The sequence below is a fragment of the Rhinopithecus bieti genome, unplaced genomic scaffold (genome assembly GCF_001698545.2).
Source record: "Rhinopithecus bieti isolate Rb0 unplaced genomic scaffold, ASM169854v2 scaffold_6380, whole genome shotgun sequence".
Lineage (NCBI taxonomy): Eukaryota > Metazoa > Chordata > Mammalia > Primates > Cercopithecidae > Rhinopithecus > Rhinopithecus bieti.
Genome location: NW_016806642.1, coordinates 9,473,652 through 9,498,703, shown reverse-complemented (window position 1 = coordinate 9,498,703; position 25,052 = coordinate 9,473,652). Strand labels below are relative to the sequence as shown.

General features: G+C 39.7%; 1 protein-coding gene across 6 annotated transcripts in view; it reads right to left on the bottom strand.

The window, feature by feature from the left end:
- CUNH1orf87 (chromosome unknown C1orf87 homolog) overlaps nt 1-25,052 on the bottom strand; it is an 86,222-nt gene that overhangs the window by 30,061 nt on the left and 31,109 nt on the right. For all 6 annotated transcript variants that reach the window (XM_017877289.1, XM_017877292.1, XM_017877293.1 and 3 more), the window contains 5 exons: nt 20,042-20,182; nt 18,959-19,222; nt 16,797-16,912; nt 12,281-12,446; nt 4,189-4,286 (listed from right to left, as the gene is read on the bottom strand). In XM_017877289.1, the coding sequence (XP_017732778.1) occupies nt 4,189-4,286; nt 12,281-12,446; nt 16,797-16,912; nt 18,959-19,222; nt 20,042-20,182 (785 nt within the window). The remainder of the gene's footprint in view (nt 1-4,188; nt 4,287-12,280; nt 12,447-16,796; nt 16,913-18,958; nt 19,223-20,041; nt 20,183-25,052) is intronic.

Below are 25,052 nucleotides of genomic sequence, written 5' to 3'. Positions count from 1 at the left end.
ACTAATACAGCCAAGTACTAGGCTAGATGTTGGAAATATAGTGTGAGGAAAATAGTCATGCCCCTTGCTAGCATGGAGATCACTATGTAGACTTTAAACTAACAAATAACACAAATACACACATAATTACAAATAGTGATAAGTGTTAGCAAATAAAATGACTGGGTGCCATGAGAGAGTACAGCACAAGGGACCTGATTTTGATAAATTGGGTAAGGAAGGCCTTCTTCAGGTTGCTCATGAGATAGGGACTGAGAAGAATTTATGTATGTATCTGCATCCCTGAGAATATTTTGAGGGATCACCCCTCTAATTCAGTTCAAGTCAATGTATCCCCAACCCCCAATTCAGTTCAAGTCAATAAATATTTATTGAGAACTTACTATGTACCAGGCACTGCTCTAGACACTTTGGATACATCAGTGAATAAAACAAAGACCTTTTCTTCCCCGTGGCACTATCATCTACTATCTGTCAGGGAGATACAGATAATAAGTATACAGATGAAAAATCAGCAAATTACCTAATTCATTAGAGGTTGATAAGTGTATAAAAGAAAACAAAAGGAGACTAGCTTAAGGGGAACAAAGGATGGGGACCACAGCTTTAAATAGGGTGGTTAGTGTAGGTCTCATTGACAAGGAGATATTTGAGCAAAAGCTTGAACAAGGTGAGGGAGTTAGCATAAGGGTATCTGTGGGAAGAGCTTTCAAAGTAGTGGGAACATTCAAAGGATAGGTGCTAAGCTGAAGTCTGCATGGTGTGTTTGAGGAAGAAAAGAGGCATGGTGTAACTGGAACAGATTAGGGAAAGGAAATTTTGGATGGAGCCAGAGAAGTGATGGGGGAGCAGCTCGTGTAGAGGACTTTGATTTTTTTTTTTTTTTTTTTTTTTTTGCCTTCTACGTGTAATAACATACTCTTGCAGTGTTTTGAGAAGAGTAATGATGTGAACCCTTTTAGGTTTATTAATAGATTACAATAGCTGCAGAAGTGAGGATAAATTAGGTATAAGAGTAGAAACAGAGTTCAGTTAGGAGGCTATTACAGAAATCCAGGAGAAAGATACTGGTAGTGTGGATGGGTGTTGTTAAGTAACAATAGAGGGGGTGACAGGGAACCAGATTCTGGATATGAGTTGATTTGCTAATTAAATATTAAATCAATAATTAATAATCTTTCAAAACAGCAAGTACCAGGCCCAGTTGGGTTCACTGGTGAGTTCTACCAAAAATTTGAGAAAGAAATTGTAGTAGTTTCCCCTTATCCACATGGCATATATTCCAAGACCCATCGTGGATGCCTGAAACCACAGCTAGTACTGAACCCTATATATGTCCTATGCACAAATTTCTTTTCCCTTCTTCACAATTGTACAAACAGAAGATTTGTTCTTTCCGTAGATCTTAGCAACCTCAGCATACATTTATTTTCCTCATTAAGTTGAGAGCTTTCACCTTTTTACATAAGAAAGTACTTTACAGTTTATCTTTGGCATGTGCAAGTTGCTAGCATTACTACTTTTTTGCTTTGAGGCCATTAATAAGCACAATAAGAATTACTTGAACACAAGCACTGTGATACCATGACAGTCAATCTGATAACCAAGATAGCTGCTAAGTGACCAACACAGGGGTAACATATACAGCATGGATATGTTGGATGAAGGTATGATCATGTCCCGGGCAGAACCAAGCAGGACAGAATAAGATTTCTTCATGCTGCTCAGAATGGTGCACAACTTAAAATTTATAACTTGCTTATTTCTGGAATTTTCCATTTAATATTTTCAGACCATTGGTAACTGAAGTCATAGAAAGTGAAACCACAGAAAAGGGAAGCCTACTATAATTTATCTTTTTCTGTGTGCTTTTAAGGTTTTTTCTTTACCACTGGGTTAAACAATTTGATCACAATGAACTTTTGCATGGTTTATTTCAAATTTCTTGTGTCTGAAGTTCATTGAGCTCCTTGGGTCCACGTCTTTATAGTTTACCCCAAATTTGAAAAAAATTGCAGCTATTATTTGTTTGACATACTTTTCTTCCCTTCATCCTTCTCTTCCTTTTCTGAGACTCCAGTTTCCCATGTATTAGGTTGCTGGTGTCACAAGACCCAATGATGTTCTGTTAGTTTTTCCTTCATTTTTTCACACTGAGTTTTATTTTACATAGTGTCTATATCTGTGTCGTCACACTCACTTATTTGTTATTGTGTGTATTATCTTCCATTGCTTCCATAACAAACATTTTTCTTTCAGGTATTGTATTTTTAAAATAAACCTTATTTTTTCCAAGTAGTCTTAAATTTTATAGAAAAAATTTAAGGTAGTATGGAGGATTTTCACATGCTTCATACTTGGTTTCCCTTTTGGTCAATATCTTATATTCATATGATACTATTGCTATGATTAATGGACCAATATTCATGCATTACGATTAACTAAAGTCCATAATTCCAATATCCTTAGTTTTTACCTAATATTCCTTTTCTGTTCCAGATTCCCTCCAGGCTATCCCATTACATTTAGTCTTCATGTCCTCTTATGTTCTTGTTGGCTGGGACAGTTTCTCAGATCTTCCTCATTTTCAATGGCCTTCACAATTTTGTGGAGCACCGGCTAGGCATTGTGTAGAATGTCTCTTTTGTGAATTGTTTAGGGTTTTTCACATTATTACACTGGGGTTGCATGTTGTACCAGAGAAGACATTGTATTTTTTTTTATCTCCAGAAGTTGTATTTGGATCTTTTTTAATCTTCCATACCTTTCATTATGTTCACATCTTCCTATGCCTTCTTGAACAGGTGAAGTGTATTTGTAAGTGCTCTTTTAACATGCTTGTTTACTAATTGTATTATCTGTGTTGTTTAGGAATCTGCTTGTATTAACTGGTTTTCTCTGAATAATAGGTCCTACTTTTCTGCTTCTTTTGTGCTCAGCAATTTTTGCATACATTTTAGAAACTGTGATTTTTGCATTGTTGATCGAAATTTTCTGTTCCTTTGAAGTTGGGTGACTTTGTTCTTAGATACAATTAAGTTGCTCAAAAACATTTTGATCATTTTCAAGCTTTGTTAGACTTTTAAGATTTGTTGAGTTTGTCTGGGGTAATTTGGCACCATCATTACAATGCTGTACTTTTTTAAGGTTTCTACTCAATGCCATATGTGGTAGGAGATTTTCTTCACTAGCTGGTGGAAACATGAAGTATTCCCAATCCTATGTGAGATCTAATAATGTTTCTACATCTTTCTTTTGGTGTTACTTTCCCTGGCCTTGGGTAGTTGTCTCAAATGGATACATTAGCCAGCACTCACATGAAGATTTAAGGGTAACTCTTAGAAATCTCCAGAGAGGGCTCCCTGGGGATTTCTCACTTCTCTACTCCTCTGTACTGTGCATTTTAGTCTTTTTGGCCTTCCTGAACTCGAAACTCTGTCGCTTTAACTCAGGGAGAATGCTGGGCTCTGCTTGAATTCCCCATTCCTATGCAATGAGCTAGGCTCACTTGCTTTGTTTTTCTTCTCCCAGGAGTCACTGTTCTGTGCTGCTTGCCATTTGATGTCTGAGAATCACTGCTTCACATATTTTGTCCTATATTTTTGTCATATATTTTTAGTTGTTAAAGGTGGAATGGTAAATCTAGTCCCTGATAGTCTGTAATAGTTGTAGGTGGAAGTTTCCTGCTTTGTTTTTCTACAGCAAAGAAGACCCTTTGGTCACAAAAAAAGCAAACTTTCTTAATTCTATCAAGTGATGAAATCGATCGCTTCACACAGAACTCCTACTCTAAAGACAGATCTAGTGTTTGGTATCCTAACAGAAGACAGAGTGAATAAAAAATTCGGGCTGCTGTCACAAAACGTCATTCACTAGGTAGGAGTCTAGAAAATCCAAGATCAAGGTGCTGGCAGGTTAAGTTTTTGGTGAGGACCCTCTTCCTGACTTATAGATAGCTACCTTTTGTATCTTCACATGGAAGAGACAGGAAACTCTCATGTCTGTTCCTCTTGTTACAAAGAAAAGAATTTCATCATGGGGGTTTTACCTTTATGACTTCATCTAAACCTAATCACCTCCCAAAACCAGTCTCCAAAAACCATCATATTTGAAGTTAAGGCTTTACCATAACATTTGGGGAAGGGGTGGTGGATACAAGCATTCAGTTCTTAGCAAAAGTTGACTTACTTTATTTCATTTTGGTAACCCAAATCTTGATAGTTAAGCAATGTTTCCAGCAGGCTCAGGGTCAGATACAATCCATGCTTCCCACATATAGCCCTGACCTACAAGTTTGAAAAAAAAAAAAAGATTTCACTAGGATACAAAATGTTTCAATAGGATACGATTAATATTTTTCTCATAATTAGAAGCTATATTATTTTGACAAAGAATTAATACCCAGCAGTATATTCTACCATTGAGGTATCCTTCAGGATATCATTTAGGACAAGAATGTGCACCTGAATGCTTACCAGCAAGTTTTTATTCAGTTGACACACAGGTATACTTCATTACTCAGAAGCCACTGGGGTTTGAAATGCTGATCTTACATTTTTATCAGCCATGGAATGGGTAGTCAACACCTCTGTATTATGCATACTTCATTATATAGGTGAATTGCTAAATGTTTTTGTTTCATCCATTTTGATTTGCAAAACAAGCTTGTTGTATTAGCGGGGTTAATATTACCATCTACATTTTATATATGAGGAAATAAAGACTTGGAGAAATTAAGTATTTCCTTAATGTCACATAGCTAATAAGTTATGGAACTTAGTCTAGAAACCAGATGCTCAGATAAATATTTGTTGAATGAATGAATGAGGTGTCATTGAAGTTTCCCAAGTTCATAATATGTTCTAAATCTTGTTCTGAACTAGTACAAACTAGTTCAGTTCTCAGGTTGGTGGGTAAGTGACACTTAGATTCAAATATTTCAAACTTTTAGGGTGTAGTAACTTTTGTTGTATATTTAGAATAACGGTTAAACATATAAATGATAAAATCAAACAGACCTTATTTGAGCACAGGTCTGCTTCCTGTGATCTCTCTGATCTTGGGAAGTTACTTAACCTTTTTATGGCTGCAGCTTCATTTACTAAACTAGACTAGTACTTCCTACTTCCCAGGATTCTGTGAGGATTTCATGATAAAGTTAGCATTTAGAATAGTGCCTGGCTCTTAGTAGGCATTTGATTAATATTTGATGAAATAAAGAAAAGACAGGGAGGAGAGAGGAAGCAGAGGGAGAGAGGAAAGAAGAGAGAAGAGGGGAGAGTAGGGAAGGCGGAAAATAGACAAATGGAAGAAGAAAGAAGAGAGGAAACAAGGGAGGGAGGGAGAGAGAAATAGCAGGGTATCAAGGAAGGAAGGGGAGAAGGAAGGAAAAAACAAATGTCGAGTTTAGTGTGTGGACTATTTACACTAAATTGGACATTTCTAATAATAACTATGTAAATAAATATATAAAAAAAGCAGCTACTAAAAATAGCTATTTAGTACAAACATAACTACAGTTGAGCATTCCTAATCCAAAAATCCAAAATCTGAAACTTTTTGAGTGCTGACAGGAAACCACAAGTGCAGAATTCTACACATTAGTATTTAACACAAACCTCGTTTCATGCACAAAATTATTACAATTATTGTATAAAATTACCTCCAGGCCATGTGTATAAGTGATATATGAAACAAAAATAAATTTCATGTTTAGATTTGAAGTTCTATCCCCAAGATAGTTCATTACATATATGTAACGATCCCAAATCCAATAAACATTCAAAATCCAAGACACTTCTGGTCCCAAATATTTCAGACAAGAGATACTTGACCTGTATTTTTAGTCACTGTTACTATTTTTAGAGGAAGTTCAGTGTAGTGCCGTATTAAACCTATCTTTTTATACTGATACTTCAGCCTTCGTGGGGCTTTGCTGACCCTGGAGAGACTGCCCTTCCTGAAGTGTGCCTTTTATCACCTAACCAACTTATCCAAAGCCCATACCCCAACCATCTATTTTATTGATGTGCTCACAGAGCCACTATTTCCCTGCTCTAACCACCCTGGGGTCAGGTACAGAGCCTGCTGGTTATGCAAACTAGCCAATCCTAAGCTTGCTTACTATGCTCTGTCCATTCCTTCCCGAAAACCCACAGAAAGTCTCATGCTCACATTCCCCTCATTCTCTCTGCCTCCTGACAGAACCTGGTGCTTCCTCTGGCCTTGCAAGGTGTGGCCTGGCGGTGCAGGGTGTGGGGTGCCCTCTCCTCTCAGCAACCATGAGAAACAAACTATCTTTTCAGTAGCGATCATCTCATTTCCTGATCTGTTGGTCTCACCATACTTGAATAATCATAAAACCAACATTTTAAAATGACAACAAAAAGCTCATCCTCATTTGTCTGTATGAAAGGAAAGACAACCAATCTGGATTTGAAACTTGCATGTTCCTATGTATAGAGGAGAAATGTCAGGGAAGCTTAAAAGAGGAAAAAAAAAAGATTGATTTGAATCATGAAAAAGTAAATAGAGTTTGCTAGAAGAATAAGGAGTTGAGGGGCATTCCAGGCAGAGGAAAAGAATGTGTAAATATGGGTGAGAAAAAGCATGGTGCTTTTTAGAAGCAGCATTTATTTTGACATTATCCATTCTGCTATCATATCCCTTTTCAGGTTGGGCAGTAATTAGCTGTTATTTGTTGAGCATTTCTACAAGGCGGTGGCTTACTCAGGACTGGAATTGGGTTTCATTCATTTTCTTATCACCATTGGCTAGCACAGTATTGAAAAATAAAAGATCAATAATTATTTAATAAATGTATATATGAGTGAAAGAGGCCATGAATGCATGAGTTGAATTCACTGAAGAGTGGCATATGCCTGAGTGGAGATTGGCAAAAAAATAAAGTTCAAGAGTCAGAGATTGGTCACGCTAGGCCATTTTACTCCATAAATAAGAACTGAACTATCTTCATGATTAGAACATGTTGATGTATTTTTGAACATCAATATTAAGAGATTATTCTAAAAACAGATCACTTACTTCTGGCAACATTGAGTTTTGCTTTAGGCTAAAATGAACAGCATATTAGAAATAGTACATCAGGGTTCCTAGAAGCAGACTGATTCTAGGAACAGAATAGCTGCTAAGAACTGACTGCTGCCAGTTATAGAGGCACAACAGAAACATCTACCAGAAAATCACAGCAATTCCATGTTCGTCACGATTATTATTAAAATCCTTTAAAACATCAATATTCATAATGAGGACCTTTGGTAAGAAAATGTTTCTATGTAGTTTCTTCTGTTTATTAAGGAAATGTTTTTAACCCGAAGTAAATAAAATATCTGTTATTAAAAATTACATGTGAAATAAACATTCCTTTCCCCAAAATGCTCCTTGAAAGAGCAGTGCACACTGTCTCAGCTCCCTCTTTTCCCACAGATAGCTCAATTTGCATTTTACCTCTTCATTCTGCTTAAACTATGTTTACCACATTACTAGGAATCTCCATGGTTTTAAATTTAATGTATACTTTTCAATCCTATTTATAGATAATCTCGTTGCAGCATGAGACATGGTTGATCATGCCACCCTTCTCCAAACTCTCTTTGCATTTTGCTTTTTTTTTTAAACCACTCCTATGTCTCCTTTGATTGTTTTGAATTTCCTTTGTTGGCTTCTCTTTGTTTACTACTCCTTAGCAATGAGTGCTCTCCTCAGCCTTCTTCCATTCTCACTTGCCATTACATCCTTGGGTAATCTTAACTACTATGAATTCCACTCCATATTGAAAAGTGTTAAATCACTATTCAGTTTTCACCTCTCTAGCCAGATCAGCATGTTCAAAACTGAACTCATCACTCCTTCCTCTACTCCTCTCAATTACTCCTTTTCTGTTTCCTATCTCAGAGAATGGCACCACTGTCCATCAAGTTGCCAAAGCCAGAACCTTGGAAGTCATTCTTTATTTCTCCTAAGTCGGGGCCCCTATCCAATTAGTCATCAAGACTTGCTTTTCTACCTCCTTGATGTCTACTTCCCTCCTGGTACTGCCTTGGCTTAAACCCTCATAATTTCTTGCCTGGATGATTGAAACAGCCTTCTAAAAGGTCTCTCTGCCCCCAGTTTTGCCTGCTTCTAATCCATTCTCCAAATTCGATTAGAATGCTCTTTTTTTTCCCATTTGAATCTGATCATATCATTCACTTGTTTAATATCCTTCAATGGTTCCTTTGGACCTTCAGTGTGAAATTCATGCTCCTCTGAAAGAACCTTCATAAACTGGCTCCTACTTTCCATTCTAAAGTTGACTTGAGCAGGACTTACAGTTTCCTGAATTAGCCATGCTGTCATGTCAGTGCTTTCACATTGCGACTTCTACCGAGAACACTTTCACACTTTCCGATCTCTTCCCCTGTCTCCAGGTTTTTTTTTTTTTTTTTTTTTTTTTTAATAGAGTCTTGCCTCTGTCACCCAGGCTGGAGCGCAGTGGCAGGATCTCGGCTCACTGCAACCTCCGCCTCCTGGGTTCAAGCGATTCTCCTGCCTCAGCCTCCCAAGTAGGTGGGACTACCATGTCCACAAGTAGTGTGTGCCACCATGCCTGGCTAATTTTTTTATTTTTAGTACAGAAAGGGTTTCACCATGTTGGCCAGGATGGTCTCCATCTCTTGACCTTGTGATCTGCCCACCTTAGCCTCCCAATGTGCTGGGATTACAAGCGTGAGCCACCATGCTCAGCCGCCCTGTCCCCTCATTCTTTGCCAAACTTGCCTGTCCTCTAAGATTCAGTGTTTACATCATCTCCTCTGGAGAGCTTTCAGGTGAGGGCACATTGGTGTTCCTTCTCTGTGTTCAAAGTCACTGCCGTCATTACACTATCACACAGAATTGTGATCACGTATTTGAAACATTGCCTTTCCCCTGAGCTCCTGGAGAACTCAGGAGCCCAAACCATAAAAGTTTGTTGTCCTCAATGCCTACCTCAATGCCCAGAACACATTGAGTAATTATTATGTCAAATGCAAGAATGGATTAAATACGCCATATTGATCAGAAAGGTGGCTGTTGCATTGGAAGAGGAGAAAGATTCAAAGTTAGTAAAAATCTTTTTTATACTTTTAAGGCAGAGCTTACAGTTATAGAAAACACTAAATATGAAAATAGAACCTGACAAACTACAGAAGGAGGTCTTAAAGTCCTGGTCCACTTAAACACATGTCCTAGGTAGAGTCTTGCTACAAGAATGAACTTCACATTCACAAACCCAGTCTATGTCAGTAAGGGGACTCCCTCCTGCTGATGAGGAAGCTACATGAAAATGAAGCAAAGAGTAATTAAAACAACCTATGTTCTAGCTAGCTCCTCCTGGGAGGCAGGTTTGGGAGCAATTTGGGAGGGGTTTGTGCTGTGAAGCAGAAAGAGGATGAGTTCAAATGCTGAAGAATATGGATTATGTAAAAGGGTTAAACTGAGCCTGCATGCACAGAATGTCTTAGGTTCTACAACCCTATTGAATCTACACCTGACTTGGATAATGGTCAGGGAAGTTAAGAAATAAATGAATGTGCATCCACATTACCTTGGCAGTCCTGACAGAAACCATCATTGTGTTGAAGGTATGCTAGAGGAACAGGATGAGTGAGTCCATAGAATGAAGATGGCAGATACTTTATATACTTCTATACTGACCTTTGTATATGGTCAAATTCCATTGATTTTAGTGACAAGACCCGTAGAATATCCTTTAAAACTGCATTTATTTATCTTGGAAGTTACAGATGATTTGTGAACCCTCTGAAATGGTGGCTGTGTGGATGTGCTTTTAAATTTTTAAAAAAATCTTTCTGGAGGGAAAGTGCATAGCTTTCATAGTCTGTGATTCTCTCTCCTGCACCCAAAGGAAATTCAGAGCTACTGGCCAAAACAACACCCCCCCCCCCAAAAAAAAAAAAACAAAAAACAAAAAACCTTTTAACTCAGTCATAACCTTTCCTTGTCCACTCTGAAGTCTCATGCTAAGGAGTAAGGGAGTAGAGGTGTCATAGTGGCTGCTTCTTGTTTCCAATGTCCCTTCGGCCTCAATTCGCCTCATGTTCTGGGGAAACAGAATTCTATTTTACATGCCTCCCAGAACTGTATTATGCTCTGAGTGAGTTCCAGATGTCTTAAGAGATGCCAGATGGCTCATGAAAGGCAGACCAGCTTCAAGGAAAATGTACCCCATTTCTTTGGATCTGAACCATAAAGTTAAGCTTTCAGGGATGGCTGTGGGGAGATGAACATTCAAGGTCTGCCCTGATAACCAGACCTCAATGTGGCCATCACTTGACTGTGGGAAGATTCTCTTTTCTTAGGCTGTTTTGAAGTGAGACCCTCACCAAACACTGATTTCTTTTTTATAAGAAGGAAAGGAAGCATATATAGTGAGGGCCTTATAAATCAGATAGTATGCTAAATGCCTCCACATATTTATTTTATTTAATCCTCATATAGACACAGGAGGTAGATATTTGGGACCCAGATTTGCCAGTGGAAAATCTGAGACTTAAAGAGCTTTAGTAAACATATTTTGATTTTCAAGTTGTTTATGTTTCATTCTATGAGTATCATCTGAGAATATTCAAACTTCATCATTGGGTTATGTGGTTTCTAATCTAAGAAAAAATTGCGGCTAAGAATTTTTAGACTAAGAGTCTATTTCTGTAGATCTTCTCACAAACAAGGCCACATGTGCTGTGTGGACTCTCCTACAATGCTCTATCTCTCTTTCTCATGAAATATGCTTGCATGTATAATATTCAAACACATACACACACACACACACACACAGTTTTGCCTTTGCACAGTTGATTTTAATATAGAAGTTAAGAGCAAAATGCTTTTATCCTAGAATAAGAACTCATTTTCAACATATCATGTCCTCGTTCCTTAGTAAACATCACCATTTTTTAAATTCTCTGACTCCCTCAATTCTAACCTCTGTATACCTAGATGAAAGGCATTTTCCAATATTTCTAACAGGAAGTTTTTGGCATATAATTTCCAATTCTTTCTAATCTTCTGGAATTCTAACACTCGTATATTGAACTCAATGGAATCTTCCAGATATCTTCTACCTAATGAAGTGCCGATTCTGCCTCTCAGTTTCCAAAACTCTTCTGGATTTTGAATCCTGGCCCTGCCACTTGTTAGCTGTGACTCTTGGGTGATTCAATTGGCCTCTTTGAGACTCCGTTGTTTTGTTTTGTTTTGAGACTGAGTCTCGCTCTGTCACCCAGGCTGGAGTGCAGTGGCGTGATCTCGGCTCACTGCAACCTCTGCCTCCCGGGTTCAAGCAATTCTCCTGCCTTAGCCTCCCGAGTGGCTGGGATTACAGGCATGCTCCACCACACTAGGCTAATTTTTTTTTGTATTTTTAGTAGAGACGGGGTTTCACCATATTGGCCAGGTTGGTCTTGAACTCCTGACCTTGTGATCCATCCGCCTCAGCCTCCCAAAGTGCTGGGATTACAGGCGTGAGCCACCACGCCCGGCGAGACTCAGTTTAAAAAATTTATTAAATGAGTATTGTAAGGACTACCTAGATTTTGTAGCATTTTGTACAGAATTAACTTTGTAAGTATTATATGAGATAATGTAAGCAAAGCATTTAGCACAGTGCTTGGCACTTAGTAAAAGTGTAGTGATGATGAGGTGTTGCTAATAGAGTTACAGTAGTAGTGGTAATTATTATTTTACCTGTATCCAAAGTAGCCTTATGATGGGATTTACTTGGCTGCAGCAGTTCCATGAATTTTTATGGTTCTGGATTCTCTTCCATGAAGTGCATCTGCACTATTAATTAATGCTCCAAAAGAGCATGGTAACCTCTACCGGCAGTAAATTACGTTGGTCCCTAAAATTTGGTTTTCCTCAGGGATGGGACACCACATGCTGTTCTCATTGGAAGCCAGGAAAGAGTGTGAGAAATAAACATTTGGCCTTGAAAAAATAGTTGTTTTCCATTATGAAATATTATTTGGGTGTTGTTATATTCTCTATGATTAACATAAAACAACCCAGTATAAATAATTCCTGGATCAATTTCACAATTCCTGTACATTTCACAATTTCTTTTCTGCCTTGTTTTTCACTTCTCAGGCAAAGAAAACAAACACCTGTGTAATGTATTCCACAGGCAGAATACAGATCAGTCCTGTGCCTTATTACTATAGACCCAATGCCCTGAAGTAGCCTTTATAGAGGAACAAATCTGAAATTGAATTTTGGTTACCTTAGGTGGAGGAAGGCAGCCAGAGAATGAGCGATCTTCTTTTCGAAAACTCAGATTGAGATTGTCTATGTTGAGTCTGCCATTGGTTGTCCTTAGTGCCATCTTCAAAATCTCCAACAGACTCCTGTTCACTTCTGGCTGTGAGCTGGAGTGTTGAGGTGGAGTGCTGATTGGAAGGGAAATGGGGAAGGCTATGAAAAGATGATCCACTCAAAGCAGCTGCATGCTTTCCTACTACATCTCTCAACTTTGTTACACACTATGGAACCAGCGAGCCCATCCACGAAGGCCCTCTCAGTCTTGGGAACCTGGTCATGAGGCTGCATACAGATATTTCATAGCTTAAATCATACCTGCTCCATCTGAGTGAGCTCTACCATCTCTTTTCCAAGAGGCACCAACCAATCTGACTACAACAAAGGCCAAAATTGTTAATCTATCTTTATAACTGTATTTTTTTCTAGGTTGAGACAAAAAATAAGTAATCATAGTTGTTTACCTGCTTGATTTTGCTTTTCTTCAACTCAGATAATTACTGATGACAAATGAAATTTCTAAACTGCTCACTGCCACAAGCAAAGCAAAGCAGATTCCACCAGATCTCCATACCAAGAGAACCTAGTTCCCTGGGAGGAAATCCTGAACCAGTTGAATTTCCTGCATTAACCTTGACTCTGCTCCTTATATCTGAAAATCCCAGAAATGTTTGGGAGTAGTTACTTACAGTCTGGCGTGCAAATATACATAATTATTAAGATGGTCTGTCTAACTGACTATCGTTATTTTAAATAATAGGTGAAAAGCAACAGGGTGAGATGTTATAGTCACTGATTTTATGAAACTGGTTTGATATGTTTACTCATCTAACAGCCAAATGTATTTGTTCCTCCAGATCCAGGCAGACTATTGCTTCCTCTGTGAAGCTTTTCCTGTTTTCCATTGTTTCAAGTTAAACACCAAGTTCCCTAGAGGGACAGTCCATGACACTGCCCAACTTCTACCCATCTACATCGGGTTTCTTTCAGTGGTATACTGGTAAATCTTTAACAATCAGCTCTGCAAGATAAAGCCCTAATTTGCTGCATTACTGATTTCCCTGGTATAAATACTCTCACCATGGTTGATTTCAGGCTACCACTGTGACATCGCTGAATGAGGAGTTGGGAAGAGGTGTGCATCATCGGCCCTCATGTCTGGCTCCTGCACACCCCTGATTGATACACTTATTCATAGTGCTTTATTCTTTTCCTTAATAGGTCTCCTTCAACTTGTAGTCACATCTCTATTTCCTTATTTTGTCAAGTCTGACTTCCTCCCTAGTAGTCTGCTCTAAGAGGTCAAATCTGTTTTGTTCCTTACTGTTTCCCAGGGATCTTGTACAGTACCTGGAATTGATTCATATCAGATGTATACAACTTTGTCCAAAGGTCATATTATTTCCTTTTTATTTTTATTTTTTGGCTCTGGGACTCTCACACAAGCTTTGGCTCCAAATTATACTATTCTGAACCTCTTAATAATACATAATATTTTCCAAAAGTTTGGTACAGAGAAGGAATAGTGGGCATGTGTCTTTATTTTGGTCACCAACTTTTGCATCTGCCTTCACCTGTCCAGGGAGTTCCCCAGCTCATGAGACAGTCCACCTCTCACTGTGGCAGAGCAGAATGCCAACTATTTGCTTTACCAGCCTCTCTTTGCTGTAAGAGCACATGTCCCAAACACTGTCAATCAGATATCTCTGTTCCAGATCTGAATCATAAGCCTTCCTTCCTCTTTTCTTGCAAGGACAGTTTCTGGGGATAAGAATTCATGAAGCTTTGGTCCCTGGCTCACTACCCTGAGTACTGGATGGGCAGGTGTGGTATGGAATCCATTTGCTGCAGCTGGTAGGGTTTCTTAGAAGACCTGTTGCAGAAATTTATTTCATCTGGTCCAATTTAGGAGCTGAGAGCTCTTGCCACCCCTGCTGCCACCGGCAATGCTGGGACCTTTTAAAACATCACAGAGCTATCCTATTAGAGTCTCTACCTGACAGATCATGAGAAGGGGATTTTCCTGATCCATACCTTAATTAACAAAGAGCCTGGCTTTATTACAGGCCATCAGTCTTGTATTTCTACAAGCATACTGTCTGGTTTTTATAAAGCAGCACCTTCTCTGATGTGCTCAAAATGATTTCTTTATGTGCCTTTTCTATAGAACAGATATTCAGGTATCCCTGAAAGTAAATTGATGTGAGCTCTTTAGAAAATTGGAAGTGCCAATTACATTCAGCAAATATTATTGAGCATCTTCTGTATGCCAGGAACTATGTTAGAACTATGCTAGACACAGAGTTGGCCAGGACAGCCACGATTCCTAACCTCAAATGTCAAATAAATAACTGAAAATGCCATAACTGCTATGAAGGGGAAGGACTATGGGACTATATAACACAGAGATCTAACCTTATCTAGGTATCAGCAAAGGCTTTCTGTCTAGGACTCTTAAGACCTTATATGCCAGGGAGTGGCCATGTATTCTACTGCATGGTCTATGACCTCTCAGGGCCAAAATTTACAGTATGTATTATGTGAAGGATAGTTGCTGTTGGTTAAAAATTTCTAGGGCTTTATGGCTCTCAGTGAGACAGTTGCTCCCAGAGTGGTATTTGACTGGAGTGCCTAGATGGCAGTATTGTTTTCTTTGGACCATGAGCCAAAGGAAGAGACCAGGCTTTGTCAATCCTGGAATTAACTGTGGTCAGCAAAGTAAGCCTGGCAAACAGCTCACATTCAATGAGTGTTGAAGTTATCACAGTGAAACAGGGCACACTGTAGGAGGAATCAAGTCCAACCATTGGCCCAAGGACGTTTTCAAACAAACAAAATAAACGAACAATGAAACAAAAACCCCTACCTTATTCCTAGAGTAAAACACTTAACTCTAATGCCATAGCTCTTAACCACCATGCCACATTATTTGCAGCTGAAAAGAGTGTCTTCTAGAAGAGTAGTTAAAATGATAAAAACACTTATATAGTACTTACTATGTGCCAGTCACTGATTTTTGGAATTTTGCATTTATTAACTCAGTTACTAATACAAATCAATGAAGTGAAGTGTGTCATTCCCATTTTACAGTTGGAGACTGGAACCACAGAGAAGTTAAGTGAAATGCTGAGGTCACATAGCCCCAGAGTGGCAAAGACAATAGTTGAGGCCAGGCTTTTGCAATGGAGGCTATGCTCCTAACCACTGCAATTTGTCACCTTTTTTTGGCAAACATGAGAATATCATACTTCATTGCATTTCATCTCTGATTATATTCCTCACATCTTATTTTTATTTTGAGTAATTTCTTTCCCTTGAGATTATATGAAGTGACTGTGGATGCCTGAACCTCAAACCTTTTTTTGCTAGTGCCTGCAACCCAGGAGCTGACTGACTGAACATCTTTTTGGAATCACACTTTATAGATGAGCTCTGTACCCGTACACAATCATTTCTTATTTCATAATGAGGTTTTTCATTTTCACACAGCAACCTCATAAAAAGACACATGCTTGATGTTAAAAAACATATGCAATTGCTACAAATAACTTTCTAGGTTGGCCTGCGCACAAAAAAGAGACAGAGAGAAAACTCTGAGCACAAGCCAAGTGCTGGTGAAGAGCAAAGTGATTCTGCCTCGGGTGAGGTGTTTGAGTGAACGCCTTCAAGATCCCTGCCAGCACTAGGAGTCTAGTGCTGTGGACTGACTGAATTCCCTCAAAGTTCCTGTGTTGAAACCCTAATGCCAATGTGATAACATCAGAAGGCTGGGCCTGTGGGATTTGGTCATGAGGGTGGAGTCCTCATGAGTGAGATCAGTGCCCGTCTTAGTCTATTTTGGGCTGCTATAACAGAATATCTGAGATTGGGTCATTTATAAAGAACAGATATTTTATTTCTTCAGTTCACAGGGGTGAGAAGTGTAAGGTCAGTGGCAGGCATCTTGCAAGGGCCTTCTTGCTGCATCATTCTGTGGTGGAAGGCAGAAGGGCAAGAGGAGGCAAGGGTGAGAGATAAACCCGCTTTTACAACAAATCCACTCTCTTGGTAACTAACTCACTCCTGAGATAATGACATTAATGCATTCAAGAAGGCAGAGCCCTGTGACCTAATCACCTCTTATTAGGTCCCATCTCCCAGGGCTGTTGTTGCATTAGGGATTAAGCTTCTAACACATGAACTTTGGGAAAACACATTCAAACCATAGCAATACCTTTGTAAGGAGAGGCCCGCAAGCCAGCTTGCTCTCTTTCTGCCATGTGGGGATACAGAGAGAAGTCAGCAGTGTGCATCCTGGGAGAGCCCTCCCAGAACTCAACCATGCTGGTGCCCTGATCTTAGACTTTCAGTCTTCACTTCAGAACTGTGATTCATACATTTATGTTCTTTATAAGCCACCCAGTTTATGGTGCTTTTTAATAGCAGCCCACACAGACTAAGACACCTAGGAACAAAACCCTAACAAAAAGGGAGAAAAGTACCTTTGGCTATGAGTGCCATGACTCTCAGTTTCTCTCAGGTCTGCAGCTGCCTTGTTTTGCTGTGGATAATCTGATGCTGCACTGTTTAAAAACCAGAGTAGCTTTTCATAATTCACCTGAAAATTAAATGTAAAATAGAACATCCTCATTTAATTTATATGTAAGGAAAGAGGCCTGTTGAGATAAAATGTGCTTGGCAAATTTTCACATTAAACATTTTAAAAAACCACTTAAAAATATAGTATCATAATTATTGGTGTTTTTAGCAAGTATTCTTATTATTTTCCCTTCTGGATAAATGGTGAAATTGTACTTCCTGGTTGTCTTGTGGTTGGATAAGGCCATGTGACTAGTTCTGGCCAATGAGTTATAAGCAGAACTGAGACCCTGTGAGCTAACATGAGACCCTCCAGGACTCTTTTTCCCCTTCTGCTGTCCTGTCCAAAAATATCCTAAAGTGGCTGTTTCATCATCCTGGGTCCCAGAGCTAAAATGACAACAGTGTTGAGAACTATGGCTGGCTCTATGGAGATAAAAATGAGAAAAAATAACCTTTCGTGGCTTTAAACCACAAAGATTTTGGGGTTATTACTATAGCATAACCTAACCTCTAGCCTCTCTCTCTCTCCCCACCCCTGCCCCAACTCTCTGTCTTGTTCCTTCTCACATATCTTATACATTTATTATATATGCTGTATTCAGGATTGAAGGAATGTCATCCATTTCCACTGCTAGGCTGGATGCCATCCTAGGGACTCTGGTGGACAGAGAGCTCCAGGGTAGCAGAGGGGTGAGCAGTGGGAAAGAGAAGCCAGATAGGGTCCCTGATAGAAACTAGGTCTCAGGCCAGAAAATTTGGTTGAACTGAATATTCATATAGGTTGCATTAATAAATCAATACTGTATTGCTAAATACTTCTCATAAATATATAACTAATTCTATTAGTTTGCATTTATCACATTACTAAATCCTGAGACTAAACTTGCAAGGTTGGTTTTGGCCCGGTTTTCTGGATGAGATCATTGAGGTATGGGAGAACTTAAGTAGAGTATGCTCCATGTCACAGAGCTAATGATGGTGGGATTAAGATTAAAGTCCAGGCCTTCTTTTTTAAGGTTTGTGCTGTCTGTTGCTTTGCCATTGATACATGCTCACTAATGATTTTCTTATTGCTATTATTTCTTCCTAGTTTAGGGTATTTTCCTCTGGCTCCCTGAATTTGGTGACACTTGGACTACTCTTTATATTCAGACATAGGTATGAGCTTGGAAAATACAATGCACAAAGAACTCTGGCACAAAGAACTCTGGCCCTGTCATTGGGAAACGTGTGTCTTAGCATGGGGTCTGCCATTAATTCTCTGGGTTCCCTAAACAAGTTTCTGGACATCCTCTGGGCCTCAGTTCCTTAATCGGTAAATTTCAAAGATACTCCCCACTTCTAACTCTCTAGGAAGTTGTGATGACACAAAGGAGATCTTCGCTCAGTCTCAATTCTTACCTTGGGTCCTGCAGACTAAGCTAGCTCATGAATAGACTTGAGTGGGCCCATTATCTTGAATCTGTAACTACCCTAACGTTGTTTAAAAGCTGACACTGTGAGTTGGGGCAGGGAGGACCTTTAAAGAGAAATGAAACAGAGCGAAGAGACCTAAGTCTATTTTCCATTCCAACTAGAAATTTCTACACATGAGTATAAATAAGCTCCTTTTTTTTTTTTTTTTTTTTTTTTTTTTTGAGACAGAGTCTCGCTCCTGTCCCCCAGGGTGGAGTTCCAGTGGCGTGATCCTCAGCTCACCGCAACCTCTGGCCTCCCAGGTTCCGCCATTCTCCTGCCTCAGCTCCCGAGTAGCTGGGACTACAGGCGCCCGCCACCAAGGCTGGCTAATTCTTTGTATTTTAGAGAGATGGGTTTTCACTGTGTTATGCCAGGATGGTCTCGATCTCCTGACCTCGTTGATCCTGCCGCCTATAACAGCCATCCAAAGTGCTGGAATTACAGACGTGAGCCACCGTGCCCGGCCTAAAAAAGATTTTTATCTCACTAGTCAGTGATAAAAGTCATTTGCAAGAAAGTTACTAACTTCTTAATCTTTTACCCTGGTGGGTACAAGTTAAAGAAACAAAAGGAACCCACACCTCCAATAGCATCATGGCCATACCATTTCAGGAGAACCCCTCTTAGAAAATCTCTGACAAAGGATTTTGACTGTTGGTAACTGTAGAGGGACTTCATGCTTCAAAAAGAGGCGGCTCAGCTGAGATTGGAGAAGAAATCCTGAAGAGATTGGGTCCAGGATCTTCAACTCTTTCTGAAGTTTTTCTAATAAATTGGGACTCAAAGGACGTGACTTGAGTTCTCTTCTGACCAGGGCAAGAAGAAAAGTGTCTTCGTTTGTTGTCCCACTCGGCCTCTGGCCAATATCCTAACACAACAATGAAAAACAAAGAGCCAGACTCTTCAATCAGCCAGCTAAAGACCAAAGCAAAGAAGCAGAGGTGCACTGGGGCTGGTATCTGAGCATCCACTCTCAGGCCTGGCCTGGAGCAGGACAAGTCGGTGGCACTGAAGGTAAGCATTCAATCTGGTGTATTCATTATTTACAATGCATCAGCTCTCTTCCTTCAGGAGAAGAAAGCAAATCCTAGACTACATGGTCTGGTAGAAGATGCTTTAACATACATCATTTGCCTTTTACAAAATAACTGCTTTGATAGTATGAGAATTTAGAGTAACACATTTTGGAGACCCATTGTAGCTGGGAGTTTAGCATGGGGGATGCAAATCAAGGATGGTGTCTAGACCCTGACTGAGTTAACTGGGAGTATCATGGCCCTTCCTGAGCTCAGCAATCCTAGAAAAGGAGGAAGGTGGGAGGAACATGAGGAGTTCGGTTGAAATTTTTAAGGTTTGTCTGTGAACTCCCCAGGACACTTTCTGGAAAGCTGACTGGATAAACGAAGTCTGGTGTCCATTTGTCCATTCTCAGACTGTCTTTATTATTATTATTTTATTATTTTTTTGTAGAGGTGGGGTCTCGCTATGTTGTCCAGGCTGGTCTCAAACTCCTGGCTTCAAGTGATCCTCCCATATTGGCTTCTCAAAGTGCTGGTCTTACAGGTGTGAGTCACTATGACCAGCCCTCAGACCAACTTATCATCTGCTCTACATCAAGAAATACAGTCAACAAATAATACTCCATCATCTACAATAGACACAACTCAACAACTCTTAGTATACACACCTCAGGTTGGTCAGAGCCGCCTCTTACCATCTGTTCCAAGGACCAGTCTCTAAGCTTTCTCCTGGGAACGCCATGCACATAGGATAGGGACTGGTCTCCGGTTGGTACAGAGCTACAGTGGACATTGGTCTGACTGGGAATCTTAACAGAACAAGGACAAAGGGAAGCAAGGAGCAGAAGAGGAGGTAGGGAAGGGAAGGAAGAAAGAAGGGAGAAAATGAGTAAGCCAACCAATTTCTTTAACCACATTCCCAGTTCTAAATGAACTTCAGCCCATGTGTCATCGAGTCATTGAATCATCAGTGAAGAAATGTTGCCTTCACACCAATTTCAGCATTATACGCTTAACACATGTTAGACAAATGTATTCACAGGTTGGTATGTTTCATTTGGGCAAGAAAGTGTCTGTGACAGGCAAAAAATAATAGGTAGAACATAAGGTGTTTATAGTCAAATGTGGGGTTCTTATTAGAGATAAGGGTATCTTTAGGCTGTTTTAATTAGGAGGTTCAGGAAGGGCAGCAAAGGTAATTGTTAACTTTGACAAGAGATTGAAAAGCTCAGAATATTATACTGTAGGAGTAATGTCACTACAAGTTACAATAGCATAAATGATAGAATTAGGATCAATAATAAGACCCCGTTCTCTCTTGCCATGGAGCATGGTGTATTAATTCTGTTTTAAAATTATTCATATTTTATGGTGTTTCGACATCTTAAGAAGGTAGGCCTTGCTGGCTGGGGGGACTGCCCCTCCCAGGACTAGCTAATTCCTTGAGATGGTAAACAACTGGCCTGCTAATACATCTTTCATATGCAAACCAGTCCTGACTTCAAAACCCAAGATACCTCCTTTATTTAACTCTCACACAGCAAGCCTTTTTTACTCCTGCCCTAAATAAATCCAAGACTAGGTTCCAGACAACCAGGATAGTCACTATGCCCCAAAGCCTGGGGGAATTATTCCAACTAGCCAGTCCTAAGCTGTTTGTTCTGCCCTGCCTTGCCTTTCCCACCTAAACCCCAGAGAAAGGCTATGGCTTGTGCTTTTCTCTCTTTGCTCCTCCTTTTGCCTCTTGAGGTCCTCAAGTAGCCCAGTGTGGTGTGGAATCCCCACTTCTCTTGGGAAATGAAAGCAATTAACTCTTTTTTCAAAGGCAATTGTCTCCAAATATGTTATCTTACTGTACCTGATTAAAACAAAACTTGGTACAAATCAAGACATGTGGTTATTTTATTTATTTATTTATTTATTTATTTATTTATTTATTTATTTATTTTTGAGACAGAGTCTTGTGTTGTCACCCAGGCTGGAGTGCAGTGGCACGATCTCAGCTCACTGCAACCTCTGCCTCTTGGGTTCAAGTTATTCTCCTGCCTCAGCCTCTGGACACATGGTTATTTTTAATCCCAGGTAGTAGAAAGGTGACATGATCAGAAGGATTCTCTAGAAACTACTAAATTGACAGCCATGTTGAATAACCTATCAGTATGAATAGCAACCTACAGATGTTTTATAGTCATGAACATTTTAAGGAAAAACCAAGAGGCTCTCTAGAGTGAGCAGAAGTGGGCAAGAATGACAGAGAGTTCTGAATAGGCATAAAAATCACCAGAGTTATTTATTTGGCTCATACTCTGTACAAGGCACCACATGGGTGTCCTGCTCATGTCATTATTTAAATCATTACAACGACACGACAAGGTAGGTAGTACTAGCACCCTTTTACTTTTGGAAAACCAAGGTTTGCAGAAGTTAAATAACTTTATTCCTTCATTTAAAAAACATTTATGGTTTGTCTAGTCTGGGCCAGGCACTGTCATTAGCTGTACAGTGAAAAAAACAGACTCAGCTCCCGCTCTCACAGAGTTTGCAGATGGTGGGAGGCATAGCAAGTAACCATGCAATAGAAAAGGGATTCTCAGGGCCACTCTCAGAATAGTCCATGGTCCACCTGACCTCAACTTGGTGGTCCAGGTCTGAAGGGAATGGCATCTAAATCTAGGCTTGCAAGATAAGTCAGATTTGGATTTGGATAGGCTAACAAGTGGGGAGGGAGGAGGAGAGGACAAGAGGATTACGGGAAGAGTGAACTGGATGTAGAAAACCCCAAAGGTGCATGCATGCATGTAAGAGATGATGCTTTCAAAGCATAGTTTAACTTTTGGAAAAGGCAAAAGATAAACCCGGAGAGAGAGGCAGGAGAAAGGCAATGAATTACCTTTAGTCTTGTTAGCATCTTTGCTTTATTCTGAGGGCAATAGGAGCCAGAAAAATGTTATCAGTAGAGCAATGACTAGAGCAGAGTTGTCCAAAACGTACTCCCTAGTAAATTGTGCAGATATTTGAATCCTTCTTTTCACAATTACCCCAGGGTGAGGGAGATTCAATGTTCAGTCCACAGAGCAATTTCACTTTTTTTTTTTTTTGAGACGGAGTCTCACTCTGCCACCAGGCTGGAGTACAGTGGTGCAGTCTTGGCTCACTACAACCTCCACCTCCCGGGTTCAAGAGATTTTCCTGCCTCGGCCTCCAGAGTAGCTGGAACTACAGGTGGATGCTACCATGCCCAGCTAATTTGTGTGTGTGTGTGTGTGTGTGTTATTAGTAGAGATGAGATTTCACCATGTTGGCCAGTATGATCTTGAACTCTTGACTCCATGATCCGCCCGCCTTGGCCTCCCAAAGTGCTAGGATTGTAGGCCTGAGCCATCGTGCCTGGCCAATTTCACTCTTTAAAATATTTGGCTAGGTATTTCAGACATATTGCTCACAGGACAATATGTTTCTTTGCAAATTATTTGCAATATAAAATATTTCCATTTTCAGCCACATACAAATATATATTTTTTTACCTCTGAGAAGTTACGTGTTTCTATATGATAGTGTTTTAAAGAAATGTTATCAATACTTCATCATTCCATGAGTCAAGGTATCTTTCAGTTGCTTTTGTTTTCATTTAAATATGAAAATGTATTAAGTGCCTTTATCCTTGACACTACAGATACAAATGAACAAGGCAGGTGTGACTCCTGCCCTCATAGTTCTTCGGGCCTAGACATCACAGGCTGAGTTTTATTTATTTATTTTTTTGATACAGAGTCTCGCTCTGTTGCCCAGGCTGGAGTGCAGTGGCGCAATCTCGGCTCACTGCAACCTCCAGCTCCCGGGTTCACACCATTCTCCTGCCTCAGCCTTCCAAGTAGCTGGGACTACAGGCGCCCACCACCACGCCTGGCTAATTTTTTTGTACTTTTAGTAGAAACGGGGTTTCACCGTGTTAGTCAGGATGGTCTTGATCTCCTGACCTCGTGATCCACCCGCCTCGACCTCCCAAGGTGCTGGGATTACAGGTGTGAGCCTCCTCACCCAGCCACAGACTGAGTTTTTTGGCTTCACCTATGGAAAGAGGAAAATACACTGTACTCCCAGGAATGCTGTGAAGAATGAGTGTTACGTATTTTAAATATTTTATAATTCTAAAACCTTATGATGTATTTATTTGTTGTGTTTTGTGTATCTTCCTCCAGTAATATGATCTCCATGTGGGCCAGGACTCTGTCTTGTGCCTGGCTGACACCCCCACAACATCCAGAACAGCCTGGAACCTGCTGAAAAACTAGAGCAACAGCATGGGAGAATGGGGAGGACCTCTTGGTGCATGGGTTCAGGCCAGCTGCAGGCTGGGCTTCAGATTTCTCCCTTGCTGATTGACTTAAGTCACGTGGGGCTGTTGTTTTTCCAAAGTGAAGAGTGTTCCCCATGTGTTAAAAAAGATAAAATGGGAAATTTTATCAAGATTCCCCATGTTTCTGACCTTGGGATTTGTCAGAGCACCCGTGAAGTCTCTAATACGATAAATTACTCTCATTTAGTTTACTTTGAATCACAAAATGCCAGTTGGGGACCAACACCATAGCCTGAAGTGACTTCAATCAATTCTAGTTGTGTGATGTTTGCCTAAAAGAACTGGTACAAATGAAGCACAGAAATCTAACACAGATTTACTAACTCTTCTGGGGGTGTTGGAACTTGGAAGAGTTGGAAATGTAAACAAGTCTTTTAAAGGTTGCTTATAAATAAAACTATTTTTGAGTGTGTGTGGAGTCATCCACACTCTCTTTCAAGACAAGTGAACACAACAAATCATCTTAACATTATGCAATGGATAGCTGTGGTTTGGGAGAAAATTTCCAGAGATAGCATTAAATGCAGATGTGAAAAGTTCTGTTTCTTGAACAACTTAGACCAAGGTACGGGGGTGTTCTAGCTGTTAATGGCTCAAAAATGGCCACTAGTGATAATGAGGACAGCCATGAGAAACATCAAGTAGAATGTTGGATACATTTTTTTAAAGAAATGTAGACTTAGAAAAACATGTATTTCCAAATTAATATTATATGTAATATGTGATTTTAAATGTGCTTTAAACAAATTAATACATGTTGATATTAATCATTTGACTATTTTACTCATATTTGTAACAATGTATATTTTGTTTACATTTTAACTCACAGGCACACGTAGAGATAACAGGATGATGAAACTCCCTGTGCTCATCATCAGGCTTCAATGATCAGTTGACAATCTTATTTTATTTATCCCCACATTACCCCCCACCAGAGATGAAGTGAGCCTAGACAGTGTGTTATTTCGTCCACATTATTTCAGCATGTGTCTGTAAAGCAGGGGTTCTTAAAGTGTAGTTTTTGGGCCAGAAGCTTCAGCTTGACCTGGGATTTTGTGAGAAATGAGAATTCTTGAGACCCACCCCAGACCCACTAAATAAACATTTGTGGGATGGGGCCCAGAAATCTGTGTTTGAATAAGTCCTCCAGTAATTCTGATTTAGCACACTGAAGTTTGAGAACCACTGCCCCAAGAATGAGGACTCTTTTTAAATACACAATAACATTATAACACTTTAAAATTCCTTATTACTAACAGTAATTCCTCAATACCTCCAAATGTCTTATCAGCCTTTAGAATCCCCAGTTGTCTGGTAAATCT